The 25525-nt window shown below is 39.1% G+C and overlaps 1 protein-coding gene across 1 annotated transcript; it reads left to right on the forward strand.

Annotated features, from left to right (window-relative positions):
- The first annotated feature begins 7354 nt into the window (after window positions 1–7354).
- LOC120531185 (low choriolytic enzyme-like) lies at window positions 7355–25279 on the forward strand. Its single transcript, XM_039756355.1, has 9 exons — window positions 7355–7483; window positions 7561–7612; window positions 8239–8304; window positions 9124–9276; window positions 12154–12271; window positions 16443–16621; window positions 20466–20547; window positions 22927–23051; window positions 25156–25279. The coding sequence occupies exons 1-9, from the start codon at window positions 7418–7420 to the stop codon at window positions 25161–25163; spliced, it is 849 nt and encodes a 282-aa protein (XP_039612289.1). The 5' UTR covers window positions 7355–7417; the 3' UTR covers window positions 25164–25279.
- Window positions 25280–25525: the final 246 nt, after the last annotated feature.

Raw genomic sequence — 25525 nt, forward strand, 5'->3', positions numbered from 1 at the left:
CCAAAATGATGTGTTTATCCATTGTCTTGTCCTGAGTCACATTCTACTGTGTGAAGGGTTATATTAAAGGAAACTTGGCTAATGTATTTATTCATCTATTTTCAAGTTCTTTGTGTGCAGGATTTTTGTTAGTCTCCAAACAGGAAGGGTTGCTCCATCCTTGTATCGACTTTCGTGGCCTTAATAAAATCACTTTAAAGAATAATGCTCCCCTCCCTTTGATCTCTTCGCTTATTGACTAGGTTATGGGATTCGCAGTATTCTCAAAATTGGGCCTCCAGAGTGCTTGTAACCTTATTTGTATTAAGACTTTGACAAGTGGAAGACAGCTTCAGGACATTACAAATACCTCATCATGCCATATGGAGTGGGTAACACGCCTGCACTTTTTCAGAAGTTTATTAATGAAACATGCTGGGGCATTTAGTGTTTTTTGTAAATTGATGAAATCTTAATCTTTTTGAAAGAAATGCATTCTCATATCACTCAAGTGAAGGAGCTGTTATCTCAAGGTTAACAACTTATTTGTTAAGTTCCAGAAGTGTGTTCTATTCTTGGGGTATTCTATCAGCATTAAAGACATTCGGATGGATCTGGTGATTAGATTCAGACTTCTGCTAATTTGAAATGGCAGCCTCTAGAGCAGGAGTCTCCTACTAATGGTAGCTCACAACCCCTTTCCAAGTAGCTCGCCAAAAGATTAATGAATCCTACATAAATTTGAAAACTTGATTAGTTAAATTAGGGGTGGGCGATCTTTCCAAAAAATTACTTAATAAAACCTTTTAACACAAAATCATGATCTAAATCTTAATTGCAATTAATTTTTTCAATGTGGCATACACTTAAGAGAATATCCGGACTCAAACTCATCAGGACCTAAGTAACGCTTTATTTTTAATATCAAACAAAGTTGAATTCAATTGTTTTCTCGTTCGCTAGCTAAGTGGAGTTAAGGAACATTCCCTGCTGGCAAATGAGTGAGGAAGGCCTCTCCCCCCAACCAGTTGTGTGGATCTTAGATTTGCACAAATAGATCAGTACCCCAAGTGAACTATGATACATAGTAAAATAAGAGAAGTCACAATATCAACTGGAATGTTCAAGCAACTTATAGAAAAAATCCAGATCTAAATCTGTTAAGTAGTTCTCTCGTGAAAAGCGGACAGACATACCGACAGAAATATTGGTTCATATATGTTATATATTAGTAACCCTTCAAAATAATGTGCAGTTAAAGTCTCAACAGCATTCTCATCATTTCTGGAGCTTAGTAGAGCCAGATAACATTAGGAATCTTCACCAATCAGCTCTGAAAATGTCTGCTTTGTTTGGGTCTACATACCTCTGTGAGTCTGCCTTTTCTGACATGAATGTCATGAAATTAAAGTTCAAAGCAAGACTGACAGATGAACATTTAAATGACTCCGTAAGAGTGAACCTAAGTGGCTACACTCCACCATACACCTCTCTTGTTGACTCCATGTAGTGCCAGTTATCTCATTAACTAAAAAACACATCACACATGCAACTGGACATGTGAATACTCTTGTGAAGTGAAACAGTGACATGTAACAAAATGACAAATGAATAAGTAATATCTGTGTACAGTGATCCCTCGCTATATCGCGCTTTGACTTTCGCAGCTTCACTCTATCGAAGATTTTAAATGTAAGCATATCTAAATATATATTACGGATTTTTTCGCTGGTTCATGGATTTCTGCGGACAATGGGTCTTTTAATTTATGATACACGCTTCCTCAGTTTGTTTGCCCTGTTGATTTCATACAAAGGACGCTATTGGCGGATGGCTTAGAAGCTACCCAATCAGAGCATGTATTACATATTAACTAAAACGCCTCAATGATATAAGATTTGCTTCCCGCGCGGTGCTTGATTGTTTGCTTTTCTCTGTCTCTCTCACTCTCTCTGACTTTCTCTGCGCCTGACAGAGCGGATGTGAGCAGAGGGGCTGTTTGCACAGAGGCTGTTTGCCTAGAGGCTACGGACGCTCCTCTAAAAAATGCTGCTTTATTGCGGTGCTTTAGCATACTTAAAAGCCCAAAAGCACGTATTGATTTTTTGATTGTTTGCTTTTCTCTTGCTCTCTCTCTCTCTCTCTGACATTCTCTGCTCCTGATGGCACTCCTTTGAAGAGAAGATATGTTTGCATTCTTTTAATTGTGAGAAAGAACTGTCATCTCTGTTTTGTCATGGAGCACAGTTTAAACTTTTGACTAAAGGGTGTTATTTCATAACTAGAGGGCTCTAATAATGTTAACAGTGTGGGAGAGTTGAAAAATTTATAAAATATGAAAATTTCCAAAGAGGTTGATATTTTTATAGGCACTGTACATGCTTCCTTTCTATGCACACATATGTATAGGAAGAAAATGTAAATTCTAATCAAACAATGACTGTACCCACAGTTTCCAGGCAGCAGCTTAAAAAATCTCACCTCATTTTGTATACAGATGTATAGAGCACTTCACTTAACACATTTACATATATCATATGGTTAACATTCCAAAAAATCTATAAAACAGATTTAATACTGTATATTCCAACTGGAAAGAGTCCTCCTGTCATCCCTACATATACAAAAAAAAGCCAATGCCATGTCTTTATTAAATAAAGAGATAGCACAAGGGTGCAAATAAATCCAAATTTGTGTGTGTCTTGATATTTATTCATGGGTATAGGTTTTTATACATCATTCACGAGAACTTTTAAGAAATAACAGTATGTTCAGATATAAAATCATTCTACACATATTATTAGTAATACAGTCCCAGGTTTCTTAATCACATTCTGGATGACTGCCATAAAAGGGTAACAAGTTGAAGACACAGGTTGGAGTGAGACAACTGGCCTCTTTCCAGTCTAAAGTTTTCAAAAAACAACATGATTCCACTTTTATTTCGCTGGAGCTGTGGTCTGCCTTGTTTCAGCCAGGGGGTGTTTTGACGTCATGCTAAAATTTCAAGGCCTTACTTTCTCTGGATGTTAGATAGCCCAGGAACCCTACATCTTATGTTGCTCTTCAAACTCTTCTTCTGTGGTGCCTTGCTTGCTGCCCTTCCTTTGTATTCAGTGCCTGGCGAGCATTAAATAATGCCACCTAAGCAAAGGTATATTTTTGTTAGCCTAAAAGTAAGTAAGTACTGAAAAAGCGTGAAATTGAAGTATTGGCTGTTTTTAACAAGCAGGAGAGGTTATTTGACTCATTAATCTGGTAGTGTTGTGACATAGGAGTCCCTGAGCATGTAAATCACAAAAAGCACTTATAAAAATACCTATTAGAGGGGAAAACCATCAAACATGGAGAGTAATGAGGACACACACAGTACGTTATAAGCATAAAAACATTTCATTTCCACAAAATTGCTCTGACAAACAGTGAAGATCAATAGAGCACAAAAGGCATCCAAGATGGGCCTAGACAATGAGGCAATCCCAATCAAACACAGTCCCAAATCTCACAAATCCAGGGCAACATCACACCACAGACCAAAAGATTAAAAATCCAGAAATATCGAAAATCACAGAAGAAAACAGAGAAACTCACCAAAACACCCAAGTGTGTTTGAAATGAACCAGTTCTTGGTGGTGATTAGCAGATGACTCCAACCTTTTGGTGGACCACCCACAAAACACATGGAGCATAACAAAGGCAGCTTAAGTACATCAATAAAATCAAAAACAAAGAATAATGCACTTGAACAACATAAATCAAAAGTATCGAGTATTCAAGTATCAAAAATTAACAAAAGAGACATAAGGCATGAAAGGGAATCCAAGTCCATGGAGGAACCCTGGCTGAAACATAACAGGTAGACTCAGAAGTCACCAATATATAAATCCAAAATGCTTCAATGTGGGATAGAAAATTGTTGAAATTGTACACCTTAGTGTATTCATGAACAATTTCTAAAACCATAAATTTAAGGTGTAAAAGAGAATGTTTGGCATCTGTAACATGTCTGGAAGCAGAGTGTTTTGGATATTCAGCATGTACATTCATTTTATATTCTGAGATAAATATCTGATGATAAGAAATATTTCATGGGTGAGAGGGAAGAAGAGACTAAAAAGTGTGGGAAACAGAAAATAAATTGGAATCAAGTAAAACCAAAGCCACCCTAGCACTTTTTAGAACTGATGAATATGCCGCATTCCCTTGCAGAAGGGAATTATGAGTTTCCCAGTCAGACATTTGACACAAATGTTCTTTGAAGTGGAGGCTCTCAGTTGGAAATTCCGAGAAACCAAATTGGTACCTGAATTCTTCAAGCTGTGGCGTGATGCTGACACTTCATAGAAGTTGATAATATAAAATCAAATAAAATAGTCTGTTCATTCATTTTTGTGGTGAAATTGCATTAGGGACAATGCGAAACACTTTAACCTTCTTGGCTTTAGCCCATTGTATTACTAGCAGTTGGAATTACATGCAATTATGGTGATTCCCGAGTCAGACTGGGGGTGACACATAATGACCCACTGTTACAGTGTTAAACCTGGATAACTTTCAGGACAGTATTGTACTGAAATCTAGTGGATTAAAGAACATCATGCTGCAAAAAAGGCAACTCATCAATATTCACGAGTGGGGCAGAGCCTTCAACCAAAGCACAATGGTATGTAAATGAGAAGCTGTAAAGCCAGTTTTCGGACAAAATGAACCTGAATCATTAGTTGAATCATGCAATAATGATGACAATGTGAGCTGACACAAATAGTGAAACTGATGAGGTACAGCACTGTATGACCGAGCTGCAATGATATTTTTGATGAATTCAGTTGCATAAAGCTGCAGCGGTGTACAAGTAGCTGCATGGTAAAAAGGCAAAATGATTGTGATCAAGTAGAAAAGTATTAAAGACACTAGCCCCTTAAGCTCTGTTCACAATGTAGCAACTGTAGCTTGTGTCAGGAGAAATGTGGAAGTCACAAAGCCTTGCACTGTAGTAGCCCACAATAACACAAGGGGTGCGCCACTCATGTGGGCAAACACTGACATTGTATCCTCTCATGTGCAAGCAACAGAAAAAAAGAAAAGTGTGCAAAGAAACACGCTTCTGCATGCTTCATGTCAGGTTGTGTGTTGACAACTGTTTCAAAACATCACATTAAGGACATGTACTAAATGTGCAAAAGTGCAGCAGGAGACACTCAACATACCTTTCCTATTGTATCTGTGTTGACATTCTGTTATTTGCATGTTTCTGTTAGACATAATAGCATTTTTTCTTGTTGACAATAATTGAATTTTTTATGTACACGTAACGCTGTGCTGATTCTAAAATCACACATTACACAGGTGTCGTCAAATTCCAAAGAATTACCCAGAGCAAGAGATTTGACCCAAAGTAATTGAGGTGTTATTTTGGAAAGAATTTATTACTGTGGTGTGATTGCTACAGTTGTGATATGAGCACATTGCTGGCAGCTGGCAACTTGACTTCATGCTGCAAATCAATTTTACTGTGCTGACGTTCACTTCTATATGTACGCACATGTATGGTGCATTTGCTTGTACAGTGGTCATTTTGCATGTGTACTGTCGGAGATGGCTGGGGTGGCGACCCAGCCAGGATGCCCAGGAGGACCGGAGGAGGGCTTGCGCCTTCCCCAGGCCATGTGGGGGCAACCACCCTGGTTCCTTTGGGGGCCACGGGTACAGAGCTTTGAAGCTCAACCCTGTAGGGGCCCGTGGTCACTGCCAGGGGTGCCCCTATGCCTTTGGAGCCCTGGACCTCAGCACTTCTGCCACACCCGGAAGTGCTGGGGGGAACAGGTGCTGGGGCACCCGAGATGCTTCCAGGGATGCAGCCGGCACTTTCACCACACTGGGGCGTGTCGGTGGAAGATTGCCAGGACACACCTGGAGCACATCCAGGTGATTATAAAAGGGGCCACCTCCCTTCATACAATGGCTAGAGTCGGGAGAGAAGAGAGCTTGGTGGAGAGGAGTGGAGGTGGCCTGAAGAAGTGACAGAGGCATAGTGTTGGTTGGCCAGGACTTTGGGGACTTGGGGACTGTGAGCACTGTAAATATGACAAATAACGTGTGTTGGGTGATGTCAACGTGTCCGCCTGTCTGTGTCCAGGCCAGCTACAACAGTACATATCGTGAGACATGATGTAAGATGCAATAATGCACACAAAGCAGTGGCAAGATAACATAGAACTTATGTAGTATCTGATTTGTTCAGAGATATCGAATATACAGTACTTACTAACCCAGCAAAACACTCAGGTAAAGGAACAGATTGTTCTTTTTACTTATATTTCCCCCACAGGCAACATTTTTATTTGGCTCAATAGCACCCTTTATAGACCACTACTGACGTATGTAATATCTGATTTATTTAGAGGTGCTGGACATACTTACAGTACTTACCTACCCGGTAAAAACATTGTGTAAAGGGATTGATGCTTCTAATTTGCTCTTAATTTTTACGAATAAATGAGATATTATGTTTAATTACCTTTGTGTGCCCCAAATAGGCAACAAAGTGGGAAGGTGAAATATCACAAGTTGGACCTCTGAACATTCCCACAGCACATTAACTCATTTTATATTCAGTCAAGTAGAAGACACAGTGGCTTATATGCCTGAGGCACATTCTGCGGGGAATATGACTGTTCCCTTCATGTTTTTATGGATTTCCTTCCACACTACAAAGGTTAAATGGCCATGCATGAGTAAAGGTGCTTTGCAATAGTCTGGGGCCCAGACTAGGATTGGTTCTTTCCTTGTGTCAGTTTCCTTTAGTTTCTGTGTTTCCAAAAAAAGTAGGTTGAATGTGGAAGTGAATGTCTTCAGGTCATGCACATAAGTTTTCCTAGTGTCTTCTAGATTTTTTAATGATTTTGAATCATTTTTAGTGTTTTTAGTCTTATTGAAATTGTAATTTACTGCATGACGGTGTGCATCTTACAAGGTGCTATATACCACAAAAATGAACAGATTGAAAAATGCAAACACAAATCAAAACTGAACCGATTTCTTTTTCGCGTACATAGTGGTTTTCATGCATGGATTCTGCAGATGGTGCAGCATGCGATAAGCCCTGCTGTTTCCCCGCCTTCTTCCAAACACCTGCTGAGCCGTCACTCACAGAATGCTGAGCTGGCCACTGGAACTACAGGGTGTGCAGAGAGTGAAACGCCTTGCCCAAAGTCCGTTGTGAGTCATAGCACATATAATGAAGGGTTTGAGTCTTGGAGGGATCTACTTTTATTCCTTTCAAAGCAGAGGACAATACTGGCCAAGGCTCTATGGCCAGTCATGCATCAACAAATACCTTGGGTGTAAGCATGTTTGCCAAGAGTATAAATTGGTCCAGCCAGCCTAGCCCAGCCATGCAAGAAGCGACACTTGTGCTGAACCTGCCGGCTGCTTTGAGATGTATTCAGCAATAATCGTCTTTTTTGCAGGCTTGGCCTCTGAGATGAGTGCCTTCCCAGTTCAGGTAGGGGTCTTCAGGCTTGCCAGTTTCCTCACGTGGGCATGGCCTTTCTGACTTATATATCTGTGCTTTTTCTACAGAATTCTTCTGCACTAAACGAAGAAGAAAAAAGATTTAAAAGAAGTGTCTCAGGTAACTGTCATTTTTTTGTGGACAAATTTAATGAAATGTAAAATGTTCTGGTCTGGCAAGAGTTGAAGTCTTAACCACAAGGAAAGCACATGGCAGCAAAAAGTAACACTTAGGCAGTTTCAAAATGAGATATAATTACATGGATAAAAAGAGAAATACCGCATATGATGATACACGAGAAAAAACTTAATTGCTAAGCTTAAAATGCCATCATACTTTAAGATTTCATAAAATATACTTTCTGCCAACTCTTCCTACAATGAAAAGTGCCTTCTACTTATGCATAATGCTACATGGTGGCTACAACAAATAATAAAATTTGTAGCTCTGAATGGAGCTCATCACTCATGTGGCATATTAGAAGATCAAACAAAGCGCTGTCATGTTCCAGCGCTCAAAATGTAGTTCACATATCTTTCATATTGCATTTATAGAATTTCTTCCTACTTAATTAGGGAACCATTTAATTCTATGACGCATACACGAAACCATAATTATTAGAGACACTGAACTGACCTCAGGTTGATTCATTTTTGCTAACTTCACAACCCATTCTGGCTGTTAGAGCAGTTAATGTTGTGTGGTGGCTGATCACACTAAAACAGCACCATCCTTTGCTCTTGCAGATGAACGCTTAGGCATGGAAGACATGACAGCGATGGACAAAATCCTGGAGACCAATGAATATCAGTGTAAGTGCTTAAGTCTGAATAAAGTTTGTACAGTGATCAATATACTGCCTTGACGGTGACCATGAAAATTCTTTTTTTTTTATAAACTTTTTGAGGTGTTGAAATATTATTTGTAATGCACATGCCTCACTACAAGGCAACAGTACTATAAACATGGCTTTAATTAGTAGAATAAGGGGCCTCCAAAGCTTGTGTATTGTAATCTGTTCAGTTAGTCAATAAAAAGTGTCAATTTGCCTGACTTCTCATCAAATCCATAATGGCTAACATGGTACATCACCCTACTATTATAGAAACCAGCTAAAATGCAACACTATTTATGGAAAAAGGACTTACTACAAGAACAGCAGTGGTATTATCATGTGAATAGTTTAAGTTCTTACTTGCATTTCAGACCAAAATGCAATGTGTCACCATGATGAACAAGAGTGTATTCAAATACAGAACTTCTTTTTTAATAATACAAAATACAAATCCTATTATCTGATGTACTGTTTACCCCTTCGTCCATACCACTTCCTTATTTACAGTCCTGTTTCTGATGCATGTTTTACTAGAGCTGCTCCTTTGTTAGAACTTTTTCAGATTTGAAAATTAGGGTGACTAAAAAAAAAAACGATTCTTTCCATTATCTTAAGATTGTTGCTTATTAAGGAAAGTTGATGTTGCCCCACTCCTCTTTTTACCCTTAAAATGGACTTCCAGCAGTTGTGATTGCCTTCCCCGGAGCCATGAGGTCTGACTACTTGCAGCATTAAAACACAAGAACATCACTATTTCACTTTATAAAAATGAACCTCAATTTTCTGTGAATTACAGTGACAGCACACCCTGGAGGCCCCACATTTATGCAGGGTGACATCGCCATCTCAAGCAAACGAAGTGCCATCGCCTGCCCGGGGAACACCTGCTTGTGGCCTAAATCTGTAGATGGTCACGTCTACATTCCTTACATCTTGTCTCCACAGTACAGTAAGTCAAGAGTATGTTATTCTGAAAGATTGTTCTGCATTTGAGTTAATATTGGGTCTTGTAATAGACTGCCCTGCTCGCGTTAATCCTGAGACCAAATCCCAAGCAGAAAACAGTACAAAGAAAATTAATGTTTGTAAAGGTTCATATTCTAAATATTTAATATTTAAAATTTTCAGTTCACATGGCGATTTAAACTGTCATGCATTTATTTAAATTTAATGTTGTAGTAATTTTGGGTATAAAAGCAGCACAGTGTTCAGCAGTACATCTCAGCTTTCTGTATGGAGTTTGCATATTTTCTCAGTTATAAAGACATGCAGGTTAAGCTTCTTGTAGACTAGTCCCAATGTTGTTGTTAGCCAGAATAGTCTTGTACAATATTTTTTAAGCAATAATTTATTTGTTGTAAAGAAAAGAGGGACTTAGCAAATGAGAAAAGTCATGAACATCACAAAGAGAAGAAAGGAAAGTCTCCAACCTGCAGACATCCCTCGATCCCATTCAAAGATGGCTGAGAAAACAAGTAGAAAATACCAAAAAGGTATTTCGTTCATGAAATGTTGCTCTACACATCCTACTTAAAGCAAAATAAATAGTTCTTAAGAAGTGTAACTCCTCTTTCAAATGATAAAATAGTATGTGAAAAGGAGAGATTAATGAGGGTAGTTCTAACAGAGTTAAGTCATTTTTCCAAATCACTTAATCCAGACCAGGGTTGCCAGGGCCTGGAATCTTTCCCAGCTAGCACAGGGTGCCAGGCAGGAACAACCACTGCACAGGGCACTAGTTCATCACACCCCAGACACACACTAGGGCCAATTTAGCATTGTCAATTTATCTAATCTCCATGTCTTTAGACAGCAGGAGGAAAACAGAGCACCTGGAGGAAATCCACACAAGAGAACCCCAGATATGAACCCTGGTCTCCTTACTGTGAGACAGCAGTGCTACCACTGCACCATTGTGTCACCCCAAAAATAAGTCATAAAATAACCCCCACCAAAATTTATTGAACATTGATCTTTTTCCCAGTGAGATGTCAGGAGGGTCTTAGCAGGTAAAGAGCTTATCGAAATCAACTTCTTATTTATAGAGTAAAAGGAGTACGGTGGAAAATCTAGAATTATTAAAGGATGTGGAGAACATGGAATAGTAATGTCCAAAGTGAATAAGAGAAAGGTGAAAATGGAAACAGTGAACTATGATAGAACATTATTTACAAATTGAGTCAGGGGCGGTAACCCTTTTATGACACAACCAGTGGGCGTACCGCCACCCTAACCGGGACACTGACAGGCAAGACACAGGTTCGACACACAGCACCCAGTTTGTTTATAATAAAAGTGCACAAACCACTAACACCACAATACAGAGTCCATTCCCTTCCTTGCCACCATTCCTTTCCGCCTCCACTCTTCCTCAGGCTTTGTCCACTCCTTCCTCCAGACTCTGGCTTCCCGAGTAGTTTCTGCTGGCCCCTTATATAAGTTATCTGGAAGTGCTCCAGGTGCTTGTTGCTCCTCTTCTGGCTGCACTTCCGGGTGTGGTGGAAGAACCATCCACACGGGCTCAGGGACAGCTGCAGCACCCCATGGTTGCACTCCCAGATCCCAACAGGGCTGTAGATTACTCCATCTCCCATGAAGCCCAGCGGGAGTCTGAGGCACCACTAGAACCCATGGGGGCTGCCATGTAGCGTCTCAGGGGAGGTACTGTGCTGCCCATGCTTGCTCTTCTGGTCTTCTCAGTGAAGAGTCATCCTGACTGGGCAAGGATCCCGGCCTTCTGTGACAACTGTAAATATAATTTCAAGTGGATTGTGTAAATTCTTTGAAAAAATTGTATTGAATGAATTTATGATTGGGGTTTTAGGAGTAATTTTTGACTGCATTTAATCCAAGCTCAAAGAGGAGGAAAGTGCCAGAAGACAAGAAGAGGCTTCTTACATGCGAGATGAGCATATAACACAGACACAGGTTTGGACTGAAACCTTATTGTAGAAAAAAAGTAACAAAATGGCGAGATGAAATAGTAAAGGATGAATTGAAGCTGCTGCAGTGGGCTGGCACCCTGCCCGGGGTTTGTTTCCTGCCTTGCGCCCTGTGTTGGCTGGGATTGGCTCCAGCAGACCCCCGTGACCCTGTAGTTAGGATACAGCGGGTTGGATAATGGATGGATGGATGGAATGGATGCTGCATTTTTTGAGAATCATCCTTAGCTGTAGGTAGAGGAAGAGAAAAACAACAGATTTTTAGAGCAAAGGTTGTGGAATGAAAGGTGCCATATCTCCCCAGAAAAATCATACAGTATAAGAATACTAAGCATGGACCAGTGTGGAAAAGAAATGGGGCAGCCACCAAACCCGCCCACAATGTTGGCAGGATGCAAGGCAAAGTGAAATGAAGGAATGATCATTAAATCATGGTGAAGAAGTGTTCCATCCAAGGCTAGTTCTCACCCGCAGCCCTGCTCCTCCTGGGACTAGCGCTAACCACCCAAAATCTTGAGCTGGAACATTCTATATGAAAATTGATGGGCTCTATGTTGGATTAATAAACAGAAGAACAGCTTACTGAAACCTTAAATCCCTGTACGTTTTCTTAACAGCTGCTTTCAAGCATGAAATATATTTGTTAGATTGCATCAGCATTGTTCGGTGCATGAAGATTGTTATAGTTCATTGTACTACAAGTTCTGCTGTTCTTGAAAATTTTTCATTTTAAAATAAGCATGTTAGTTCTCTCCACAAATGACACTGGTCAAGCAGATGACAAGGTACCCTCTTTTTGATGAAAATTTTTCCATGTAATCTTCTCACCGTTTATTTTGCAGCTTGACCCCAAACTAAACTTATCTCTCTTTTCAATGCCATAGATGACTTTGATAGGATAATCATTGAAACAGGAATGCAGGATATCTCCACTGGCACTTGTGTCCGATTTGTGCCACGAACACATGAGGCGAACTACCTTGACATCCAGCCCAAGTTTGGGTGAGTCTGCTCATCTACTGATGCTTTAGACTTAACATAGCAGGATTTACTTTGTATATTTTCTCTTACATGACTAAATGACTCACTTTAGTCCTGAACTATCTTAAGGCATTTACACACCAAGTTCATTAAACTTGAGTGATTTTTCCCCTAGCCTGGTTCATATAGACAGATTTGTACTTGCCTATCGGTCTCTGGCGCGGAACAAAACAAGGCCTTTAGAAAGGGTTACTATTAGTGCAATTCCAATCAAACTCTGGAGTAGTTTGCTTGAGAAATTAATGTGATAGGACTGATCTAAGTACAGAAAATATTGTGCATTATGGGAAAAATTAGTGCGAGCTGTATTTCCTATGTGACATTATTTCTGCTGGTGTTCAGGCAATCTTAGTATAAAAATAAATACACAATACATGCATATTTGCATAACAGCTGGCACAAGGACCAGTCAATCAGATCAAGCCTCTGAATGGTTTTATCTCTCTCACGAGCAGATAGCAGTTGACCAACAAGACAAGAAAAAAACATATTCACTTTTGATCGTGTGGATCAAACCACATCCTGAGGTGATGAGAAACAAACACCCTGTGGGACTGATGATCAAACCCTCAAATCTTACACTGCATCCACCTTCTCAATGTAACTGCTCTTCAAAAACAATACAGACAGTGAAGGCACATTAATTTGGATTAAACATTATTAAACATTATTAACAGTTATTTACAGTAAACATGTTACTTGAGATAAATGTAATAGAGGTTATGTTCATACAGAAGCCTACCTGAGAATAAACACACAACATCATACAGTGAAATGCAGTTCCCCTGATGCACCTGCTATGTAAATGAAATTGAAATCCATGCCATCATGTATGCCCTCAGCAGAGCTGGCCCTCTTCTGTACAGTCGCATACCTATAGATAAAACATTACCTTTCCATCTCACGCAAAGTAAAACATAATTTTCATGTCCTCTTTGTTGTCAGAAAAGATGCATTCTGTTCATGGAACTATGTTGGGAGAACAAACCACACAATTATTACAAATTCTGGATCACACAGTCTTCTTGACTTTCCACAATGATTTTTACGGGGAAAAAATCATTTCTTTCTAGTGATAGAAATCCACGACATGCCACGGGGAATTTATTTATCCTTCTGTTGCACTTGAAAGTTTGCTGTGTGAAATGTAACCAAACTAATTAAAGATTGAAACAAAGCAACTAATCATCTCCTGATTCAGCACAAAACAAATGAACCACGAGTGTGGAAACACCTTCAATGTCTCAACCAGTGGTAACTTTCTTCATTTAACGTATTCATTTTTCCAGCCTTCTGAATGTTGTCTCTTCTTCCCAAAACTTAGTTGTCCATCACTTCTCTCCATGTTCACCTAGGAAATTCCATGAGCCCCTATGGGCAACAAGTGGAAGTTCCAGAAAGAGTTGTGGCTGTCTTACATGGTCATTAGCTCTTTTACAATATAAGTTGTTCTTCAGTACATGGAATCAGATACAGTATGTCACAGGATTGGGGGTTAAATGTCGATGTAAACCACTCACAATAATCACATCATAAACTCCTAGTAGCTCAGAGTAAGTAGCTCAGTATGATCGTTGTTCTGACAAGTTAGAAAATTGGCAGTAACAGAACTAGGAGATAAATGAGAAATATGAGTCAAAAATGAGCAGAGATCAAAACCAGAAATTTAAGAAACCATTTGTTTCTTAAAGCCAAAATGAGACCATAAATCTTAGTCAAAAACTGCCAAATAACTTTTTAAATCTTCACTTGAATTCTTTGTTTTAAAATTCCAAAAACATGCACACTGTAGTAGTGCTGTGGCAACTTAAAACAATACCGCATCCAAAAATGATATATTTTTTGAAGTGTTACTTTACTCCATGTAGTTTGTACTGGTGGCTAAGAAAAATTTTAAATTTAGAGAATGCATATTATATATCACAGTCAACATGGCAATTCTGCACAACTGCATACAATGTGAAAAGGTCCGTTATCCATTAGTATGGGCAAAATCTGATAATTTGTGTGTATTTTTTTGCCAAAATATTAGTAACAGTTACTTCCTGAAAACTCTGCATTGAATGTAAACAGGAAAGATGTCATTCCCACAATGCTGTGCATTTGAATTGAAGATCTGCCTCTTGCCCACATTCATTGGTAAAGAAACCAGTGTTTAATTATTTTAATACAGTATTGGGCAATTTTAGAGTGTTGAAGGGGATCTTTCATAAATTACGTCAACAGTTGTCCACAAGATGAAAGACTAACTCAGAGTCAAAAAGCAATAGTAAAGGTTGGTACACAAGAGATTTAACATGCACAAAGAATTTTCTGTAGCACAATAAAGGCTTTTATCTGCAGCTTGGAATGAGAAGGATTGGCCTACAGGTCCTTTTACTGTATGCAATCACAGTGAAATCAGGGTCTTGACCTTCAAGGACATGTCCATGACAACTATGCGCTCCCTAATAATGGTCACACAGAAAGATGGCAAATATATGCAACCTTATATAGTGGTAAAAACATCCCCAAAATAATTGTTGTTCAATGCCATCCTTCTGTGGAAGGGTTGGCAGTGATTTCTCACTTTCTTGGGCTAATAAGGTAGTAGGGACCTGACTCTTTCCACCACGTAGTTAGCAATCCATTTCCTGGTTACACTGAGTACTAGCCCTACAATTGAGTTTAGTTGGTTGTTTCCTCCTCAAGGTGGCCTTCCGTCCAGCAAAACACAAAACCTGCTTCTGCCCGAGTCTTCGACACTCTCGTTGGCTAACATTTTCAGGGTTCCTGTTGAACCTGCCCACCTCATGTAGCGCCCTAGGTGGTACTTCGTTTGCTCTTCACCACTGATGGCATAGCCCCAACAGGCAATCTCTTACTTAGTCATTCAATCTTTCCCCACGCTGAGGTAAGAGTTGGTCTTTGAAGGAGCCCCAGAATAATAAGTGATTCCAAATATAGTAAATCCATAAAATATCAGAAATAAGAATGCTTCTAACAGTAATGAAAAGGGCAAAGGTAGAAACTATATACAGTAAATAAAATATTTATTAATAGGAAAACTGCTCAAAAAATAGTGAAGTTCTGAAGAACACAAAAGACACAGCAGAGGACAACTGAAAAGGCAAAAGCAATATAACGCAAATAAGTCTCAACACACGAATCCAGAATACAAAATCAAAATGAAGCATAAGGTTAAAAATCCAGCAGATTCACAAAAGCAAAGAATAATATCAATAGAAAATCAACAAGGTTAGTGCAATTAATGATCTGCAAAGGATAGTGGCTCTTCTTTTTCAACCATTATAGGGCTGATGGCAGTACCTTGAAGGTGCTGGGCAGGTTGCCCTGCCTCTTGGGGGACCACCCACAAAACACATGGCACATAGAAAATAAAGATAATACATAGATATAAAGAAACTAATCAACACTGTTAACATACAAAATTAACAAAACAGACATAAATGAAAAATTTGAACCCCGGCTGGAGGGTAATCCAGGCTGAAATATAACAAACAGGACAAAAGTTGCCGAAACACCAACATGAGATTACTTGTAGAGTGGAAATTGCCACGCAATTCTGATTCAAGCTTCCAAACACTGGTCACATTCAAGTCACATATGTCTGTATTAGATTTATAACACCATATGAAATTACTCTAAATTCTTTCTAAGTTCCAAGTGCATGTGGATTTCTGCTTTCATACTTCTCCAAAAAGACTGTACCTATGCTATATGTGAGTTACACAATTGCAATTTCAAAACTCCCATTGTTCATTTTTTCTTTTTGAGAGTTCACTATATATGTCTTAATCACCACATTCACATATACAGATGCAAGTAAAAATAAATACACCACTATGATAATGAGGGCACCAAAAGATCATAGAAACTACTGATGAAGAACAATAAATTCCAAGGACTGATGGCTTGATGGGTCTTCATCTTCTTGTGCTGTTTTAGAAAAAGTGAAATATTTGGTGGATACATAGCCTTTGTGAGGAAAAGAACGCCAAAAAAGTTCAAGTGCTTAACCCATGTGAAATACACAACAGTCATCCTTCACTTCTAAGGTTTAAAAAGAGTAAATCTGTATAGGGGGTTATCTTTATCTTACTTCTGAACTTCTCCACCTCTCTCTTTCCAGATGTTGGTCCTATCTTGGTCTCAATGGGGGTGCACAACAGCTGTCACTACAGACTCCAGGATGTATGTGGTCTGGAGTAGCCTCTCATGAGCTCATGCACGCCCTGGGTTTTGTTCATGAACAATCACGATCAGACAGAGATGAATACGTGACCATCATGTGGGAAAACATTTTGAAAGGTACTGATGGGCCATTAATGTTGTCAAATAGAAATCAAACTTTATAGTGTTTTGAGGTACCATTGTTGATTCCAGATGTTAGCAGGTAACCACATTCTAATGGATTACTGTGAATGAATGTTTGGAGTTTTTGTTTTTCTGTCCACCCTGGCCATCGGACCTTACTCTTATTCTATGTTAATTAATGTTGACTTATGTTTATCTTTTATTGTGTCTTCTATTACTCTATTCATTTTGTAAAGCACTTTGAGCTACATTTTTTTTTGTATGAATATGTGCTATATAAATAAATGTTGATTTGATTGATTGATGAATGTGTTTGTGCAGAAAAATCAACAATTGCATTTTATCTCAGGGAACAAAGCAACAACATACTTACTGAATCAGTGACACTTGCTTCCTAGCACACTCAGTGTCAGTGCAATTCAAGAATAATCATTGTGTGTATCAAAAATATCAAAAACAATGACTTATTTAATAATAGTAGCTGTAATAGTAGAGTGCAGTGACATTCTCACTTGCATGTCTGACTGACATGCAACAAGTTTCCATTCTCTGGTGCAAAGTAAATCATAAAAGGTAATAAAACACTGCACTTCGGTTTGTTTAGGAGAAGAAACTAATAAGCTTACCTGATGTACTGCTTACCCGATTTCCTTAGTTATACTAAAGGCCGCACATGGGAGGTGACCATCGTGAGAACACGCTTACTAATTAAGTTAAAAATACATTCCCTACATACTGATAGGAAAGCTTCCTCAAATTCCCACCTTCTGAATATATTAAAGCATTTTCCCATCATACTTGGCCTCCTTTTCTTCCCACCAGCTCACATCACGACCCTAATCTCAGTGAGATAGTAGTAGGGAATGGTCCTTCTTGGCCAATTCAAGAATCACTTCTGGAGTTTGAGTCAGTTTCTTAAAGTTACAGCAACAACGTCAGAGTTTGAACCTGGTGGTTATACACTTCAGGCTATCTTTAAAATGTAAGGCCTGAGAAGACTTTATTATTTTGATGTCAGATATGAGATCTCTCTCTGATGTAACTGGTCAGGAGACATCAACATCTCCATTTCCTTTGACTACAGAGGGTAGCAGCAGTAGCAACAGGACTTAGGTTTGTAATAGTCATAAAGCAGATTCAGGCTAATTCACAAATGCCAAGTTTGTTCACTATGGATGGCGTGGGCACAGACAATCATAGACAACTTATACTGAGCACCTACTGAGGGTGGTCCTCCTGCAGAGAGTTGTCATTTTCTCTGCCTGGCAACGTGTGTGTATGTCCTGCACTCTCTGTGGTATTTGTACTGCTTATACTATGTGTAGTTTGTCTGCCTTGGTGACTCTGTTCTAATGTTGAATATGCAACAGTCATGGAGCAGAACATTCGATAATTAAGATGTTTAGATTAACATATTTTATATTATGCCGCCAGAACACACTGTGATGTTTAAAACATTTAATGCACTTCTTGTCTGGTTGTATTTTGTGCTGTTGTGTGTCTCCTCAGTAAAAAGGCTATTTCATTGAAGTTAGATTATCTGATGGACCGCTAGATCCCTCCATCTCTTCTCTTCAACCATCTCTTCAGTCAAGTGCCTAAATGATTACAGACTCAGAATTACTACCATTCCTTTCATTTAAATTCTTTTGTCATCAAACCATTATTAAAATAGTTTGATTAATCATCACTTACTTATTTGCTTGCTTATTTTTTTCTTTTCTATTATACTTGACAGGGTTGGGCTCCTGAGCTATTGATTATATTTTTTGTATCTTTTTGAAATCATTTGTACCATGATCATCCCTACTCTTTCTACCTACTTCTTCGACATTTTCTTCCCATACCCCTCTGTCTTTTTCCTTTGCCCTTCATTCCAAACACTTTTATGGGATACATTGTTTCACTCATCTTTATTATAACCCATACCATTTTAGATGCTTCATTTTTATGGTTTCCATGAGTGGTTGCATTTCCAGCTCTTCGTTCTTCTAATTCTTATCCTGTCACTTTGTTTTGACCTGTGACTCCTCTTAAATACTTCATTTTGTGAGAAAATAATATAGAGGTAAAAGCAATTAAGTGTTTTGGTTTGCAGTGCACATTGAAATATATAAAGATTTAAAAACTGGCTGATGGAATGTTCTTTCATGCACTTAATAAGACTTACTAGTTGGCACGTATACAGTTTTATGCTAAAGCACCTTATGTCTTTTAACCAATCAGAGTGTGATAGGTTAGCATTAATTCAGCACTGTTAGGCAAATTCAGTTGTTTATAAAATGGACCTCTACCTTTACTTTTTTGACCATTCTGTAACAGATGCCCCCTCTTTGGCATTTGCTGAAGAGATAATTAAAGATGCAATGAACAGGTTTCCTCCTGGTTTCTGACTTAAAGAGGTATTATCAAACATGTCAAAGTTAGGATACATTTTTTTTTTTAATATGTAATTTATTCCACAATTTCAACTGATGTTATTTTACATATTTGTTTATCCAGTATTGCCCAAGATTCTGCAGCATATAATAAGTTGGTATATACAGTATATGGTTTAATATAGATGCAGAGTCACCATTATACTTAGTTCTTTTTAGGGTGTTGTTAATTTGATAATATACGTTATTAGCTTGTTTATTCTGTTACTAATTTCTTCATCTATCTTTCCATCTTCACTTGTTATTAATTCCAGTTATTCATATATAGACATATGTTACAGTTGTTTTCCATTTATTTGTATGTACATTTCTTGTTCTTCATTTGTTATTTCTATATCTTTACTGTTCTTTACATTTATTGTCATATTGTTCTCCTTGCTTGCTCTTCCATGTTAACATTATTAATTTCTAACTATTGCTAATTTATTGCAATTAATGTTATATCGTCTGCATATGTCAGGTCCTGGGTCCATACCGGGTTTAATATATAGTATCCAAACCTACATTAGTAATTTCTTTCATGCATATGATAAATATATAATCCATATATATCACAAATAATAAAGGACTGAAGCTATCATTCTCTTTGATACCCGTTTCGATATTCCATTGCTCTGTTGTTTTCCCATTTAATCGTGCCATTCTTATACATTTGACTGATAATTTTAATGATACTTTTTAATTTTATCCAACACTTAACACTAGAATTACCAGAGCCTACGAGAAAACTCGTAAATCCGGCCAACCTTAAATCTGTTTGCACCTCTCCGTCAGCGTCTTTTGTCCTGTAAATGTGCCGATTAAGACAAGCAGCAAGCAGCCTGCTATTCCATCCCCCCACTGTCGCAGAACGTTCACAGAGGTCTCCCTTGTTTGATTATCTGGGAGTGAAGTACTGGAGTTTTAGAGTGGAAATAATAGATTGTTATTTGGAACACATGCATTTCATGTGTTTTTGTTTCTATAGTAATCTGTGTAAACACATTGTTGAAACAGAAACTTTTTCATATTTTAGTAATAAATGTTACAAAATGTAGGAATTAAGAATTCATTCAATTTTATATTGGAAATTCATATTGACAAATGACCACCCACAGAAATGCAAAGGCCCACCTTGAGGTTTGGGGTAGGCAACAGGCCTGCTTGACCAGGACCCCATTTTAACCCACTTTAGTGTGTTGATACAGTATCTCATCCAAGGTGGACACAAGGACGTAAGACTTTGTCCAGGGCACATATGACAAGGTTACATAAAATCTCAAGGTCTTCTTAGTCCACATTAAATTGAGCAAAATCAATCTGAATATTTAAGAAATGCAACAAAGTTCAGAATTTTACTGAAGATGGTGTCTCCTGCCATGAGGCTCTATTAAACTCTATGTTTTTTTTTATTTTAACAGATCGAGAGCACAATTTTGACAAGTATGAAACTAATAACCTGAATGCTCCCTATGACTATGGATCCATCATGCATTATGGAAAGTAAGTGGGCTCATCAAAGTACTAGACATGCTCTGTGGCATCATTGTCACAAAATTAATGGATAAACCTAAGCAAATTTAGCAGGCATCATACACTTTAGGAATGTAAAGTGGTGGCCATGGTGGCACAGTGGTAGAGCAGTTAGTGTTACAATTCCAAGGACTTGGGTTCTCTTCCCATCTTGGCCACAGTTGTTGTGGAGTTTGCATGTTTCCCTGAGTCGGAATGTTTTTTTTTCTTGTTAGTTAATTTTCCTACTTCCCAAAAACACAGTCATTGGGTTAACTGTGCAATAACCCGTTGAGTGGGACAGGTGCCTCTAAGCTGACCCTGTGTGAGCCTTGGGCCTAATATTTCCAAAGTAGTACAAAGCCCTCCTATTACTCTATAATAAAAAATGGTGGGTTCAGGATCTCCCTGTATACAAGACACATATCCATTACAAAGTTAGGTTAGACTTCCCAGTTCATATAGATGGTGGAGGGAAACCAGAGGAATGTGACAAATGTCTGCATGCAAAGGACACTGTGGCAAATCAAGGAACCTCTGAGACCAGAGGCATAACAGCCACACCTCACATATTGGGTTTAAGGAAGCCATGAATGAAGAACCCTGCACCCAACAAAATGAGTGTCCAGCCATCTAAAATAACTGAAGTGCAAATAAAGTACATGATCTAGTCAGGTAGACAAAGGCTACATAACTCCTAAGTCCCTCCCTAAAAATACAGCCTGTGGATGGAAGGAATGAACACGCATGACTGTATGAAGTGTTGGGGTGCCAGCCCTGTCACCCTGTTTAACAATAAACAAAATAAACATTTGAGGGTGTAAAATGTAACATAAATAGCCCTTTTCATTTTATTCACTGTGGCTCGTATAAGCGAGTCACAGTGTTGGAGGTCCGTCATCAAAATGGGACGCCGACATTCAATGGATTCTTATAGCTCTTAGGCCAGAAAGGGCAGAGTTAGTGGCCCTCAAGTGGCGTCTTGAGAAAAAGATGATGCTGTTAGTGCCAAAATCTCCTCTAGCCCTGGCGGGGTATTGCATGCTTTGGATGACTCCTGATGGTGTCCCTCTGAAGCCATATGTTTCAAAATGGCTAATATAATATCAAAGCATTTAGTGTCATCTAGTGACTCCACATTGTGGTAAGATTGAGTATCCCATGGCTTGGGTGGTTAGTTAAACAAAGATAGAAGTGAAGCTGGCGAATGAAATTGTAGGGGATTCATGATCAGAAAATTGAATCACCTCCCTATTATGAATAGACTGCAAATGTTTTAAGGAGAATAAATCATTCAACCCAGCCTACTCCTCAGTCTCTACAGACTTAACTCTTTCAAAATTAACACCATAAAATCAATATTTGAATGCCTCCAAACTATTATTACAGTAGCACCATTATTTGCCATATGTGTAGTACACTAGGGGAGGTAATAGTTGTACAACATTTACCCTGTGACACTAGAGGGCACTGTCGCTCCTCTAACATGACAGACAAACATTCAGGACACCAGGTAAAAGAACAAAAACATGTTTTAATTCTTCCTTTTTTCTGTAATAGTGCCTCTAAGCACCCGGCCACAATACACAGGAAAGTAATAATAGTAATAGATACAATAATTATACACAATTCTCTCCTCCACAACTCCCAGCAAGCTCTGTCCCAACTTCAGCTCGCTTGCTGGGTCTCCAGCAGTCCTTTATATAGTTCCTGACCCGGAAGTGCTTCTGTTCTTCCTCCCACGTGACTTGCCAGCACTTCCAGGTCAGATGGAGAATCCCAATTCTTTAATTAGCCCGGAAGAACTTTGAGGCTTCCTTCCTCAAGTACCTAGTACTTCCAGCATGCAAGGGAAGCATGGCTCCCCAGGTCCTTTCACAGCTCCTCCTGGCGGCACCCACGGCACCCAACAGGGCTGAAAAACCGGACTCCAAGTCAAGTGTTTTGGGGGAATCAGTGTCATGGAAAAGCTGCCTTCCCCCATCCTTCCATCTCAGGGGCATCCCAGCAGGGTTGCCAAATGCCACAACTCTTAAACAAATTTAATTTGTCCTCCCAATAATTATATTGAAGAACTTACTGCAAGTGCACCCAAGAACTATTGAATAATGCAATGCAGGTTTAGAAATTGAATGAATGAATGAAGTAGTTGATCAAAGAAGCAGGCTGTCAGATTTAATGAAGCTCGTCAGATCACAATACAGAGCAGCCCTGCCAAGTTGACTTCTCTGGTGTTCATGCTGAATGTAATCGCCCAAGTTTCATGTTCATTGATCAAAATGCATTCCGTATTTAGCACTAATGAGGATCACGTGATTTTGAATAAAGAAACAATATGAAGAGAACTAAAGGATTTTAATTTTTTTACAGATATGCTTTCTCAGAAGATGGCGCACCAACCATCATTCCAAAGCCAGACCCTAATATTTTAATCGGGCAAAGAGATGGTCCCAGCACCACTGACCTCATGAAAATCAACAGGCTCTATGACTGCGGTGAGTCCTAACAACACTTTAGGGAAAGGAAGCCCAGCATATTCAAAAACCCAGAAAAATGATAGCTTATTTCATCTAGTCATACTGTGGTTCAGTTGTTCCTTGCCTTCTGATCACTGTTATTAAAAAGCTAAATGCAGACCATGAAGTCGTGATATGCTGGGACACTTTATGTATGGTTTCTCCTACACAGTGAGTGTAAATTACATTTTGAGATGGAGTCTTCTCCAGCTTACACTTACTATACTTAGTGAGTGTTTAAGGACTTAAATGGATTTAACCTTGAAATTATGTTTGTACTACAAAGCACTGGCTGAGGTGGACATGTGAAGATTTTATTTTATTGGAACCGAATTTGCAGTAGACAGCTTTGTAAATGTAATTGTTAAATTCAGGCTGACATTGTGAAGTTTGCATGTTCTCTCAATGTTTGTTTTTGTTGTTGTCCATCTCCTCTCCCTAAGCTGAGTGGAGAACTCTCTTTTAACTCCAAACCCAAGAGTACTTCTGATGCTTAATCTGTTGCCTCATAACCATTTCCAGGTCAGGCAGGACCACAACAGTCCTTGTGTCTTCACTATCTGAGAGCTCCCATCCACAACCCCCATGCTGCCCTCCAGGCATCCATAATGCGGCTCTCCAGATGCGATGCTGATCACCAGTGTACAGGGGACACTCTTCCAATTGCAGACAGTCCCTCACTGTGTTGTCCTTCACAGTTCCCAAGTCCACCCTGGGTGTTGCTAGCCCTGACATAGTCGCTGTAATGCCCTTCTACATCCAGATTATGGCACAGAAAGGAGATACTTACTTACAATATTTATTTACAAGGATTTACTATTTGTTGTGCGGAGAATGACTGAGGTCCAGTTTACAGTTACTTCCTACCCTATGATCAATTATGTTGACATAGACTTCAGCACCTCCATAACCCTGTAATGAGAAAACAAGTTCAGAAAGTGGATGTCTATTAGATGTCTCAAAGGATATGAAACAAAGCTAGAAAAAACAAGACAAAGGCCATGGAATACCATTGAATTGTAATTAGGGGAAACACTGGATAGACAATGTAATAAACGCCAAGCTGCCCCCATTGTCTGGATCCATATCAAACTGTGTGGCAGGTTGATTGCTTGCCTACACAGTCTTGCTTTTCAATACCCCATTTCCAAGTTCAATAAGCCCTGACAGGGTTTGACCAGTTAAACGTCTCCTGTTTTTAAGTCTAGATTAAGGTGACTCTGTATTCTCCTTTGGTCTCTCTCCCTTCCATCCATCCATTGTCCAACCTGCTATATCCTAACTACTGGGCCACGGGGGTCTGCTGGAGCCAACCCCAGCCAACATAGGGCACAAGGCAAGAAAAAAACCCCGGGCAGGGTGCCAGCCCACTGCAGAACATCCCTTCTACTTAAACATCCAAATTCCTAGAACAGTTCTGTCACTTTGTCTAATTTAAGAGAAGGACCAAACAATAGGCAGGAGATCCATCCAGGGATTTTTTTTTTTCTGACAGCTTCCCTGCAGCCTTGCCCAGCTTTAGAAAATGGATGGATGGACTCATAGCATTGCCTTTCCAGACTCCTTTGTATTATTTCTCCATTAAGTCCAGATCAATGGGTTGTCATTTTCCTTGCCTGATCTCTCATTTCCTTTCACAGCCTTCCCATACTTGTGCCAAGAACACCCCTTGCCACCACCTTATGAGGTCCACAGGATCCATCCATCCATCCATTTTGATAAAATCTCTCATAAGCATATTATCTGCACACAAATGAATGAATTACATGCAAGGGGCTGCTGCTGCCTGACAGCTCGGAAAGTCACAGGCTCCTTCAGTTTTGCCATTTGCTTATAGGAAGGTGAACTATCAGCCCACCCAAAAAGTGCTGCCTTGAATGTGTTGGAGTTTTAATAAGTAGTCATCAATGCCCAACAAAAAAAAGTATCCATCAGGTTAAAAGAACAATTTATAACACTTGGTAGGTGCACACGTATGTATGTGAAAAATATTTGTACAGTATAAAATGTTGTGCTTTAATCACATCTGTCTAAGGAAGGTGATTTCACAGTGAATACAAGTGTATTTTGTTTTGTTTCACAGGTGTGTAACACAAGCAAGAAGACTGACTTCTCCCTTTCTTCATCTTCATCAAATGTTGGAGCTGGGGTGGTTACTGGATTAATTAGGTACCAGTGCCATACTTCATTAAATATTTTAAAACAAAGTTAAATTGTGTCTTGCATAATTTCACTGAAATCAGTAATTACAGTTGTCAATATGGGTGCCAGGAATTTGTGCAGCCTCTCGCAGTACTTGTTGACTAGGAGTCCGGACACGGTCAGTGGAGTTTGCATGTTCTCCCTGGCCTGCCTGAATCCTACTCCTGCGTGTCTTTGGTTGACTGGTGGCTGTAAATTAGCCCAGTATGCCATGGAGAGGCACATCAGTGTGTAACATAAGTTTAATATGT

This window comes from Polypterus senegalus, chromosome 6 (genome assembly GCF_016835505.1).
Source record: "Polypterus senegalus isolate Bchr_013 chromosome 6, ASM1683550v1, whole genome shotgun sequence".
Classification (NCBI taxonomy): Eukaryota; Metazoa; Chordata; class Cladistia; order Polypteriformes; family Polypteridae; genus Polypterus; species Polypterus senegalus.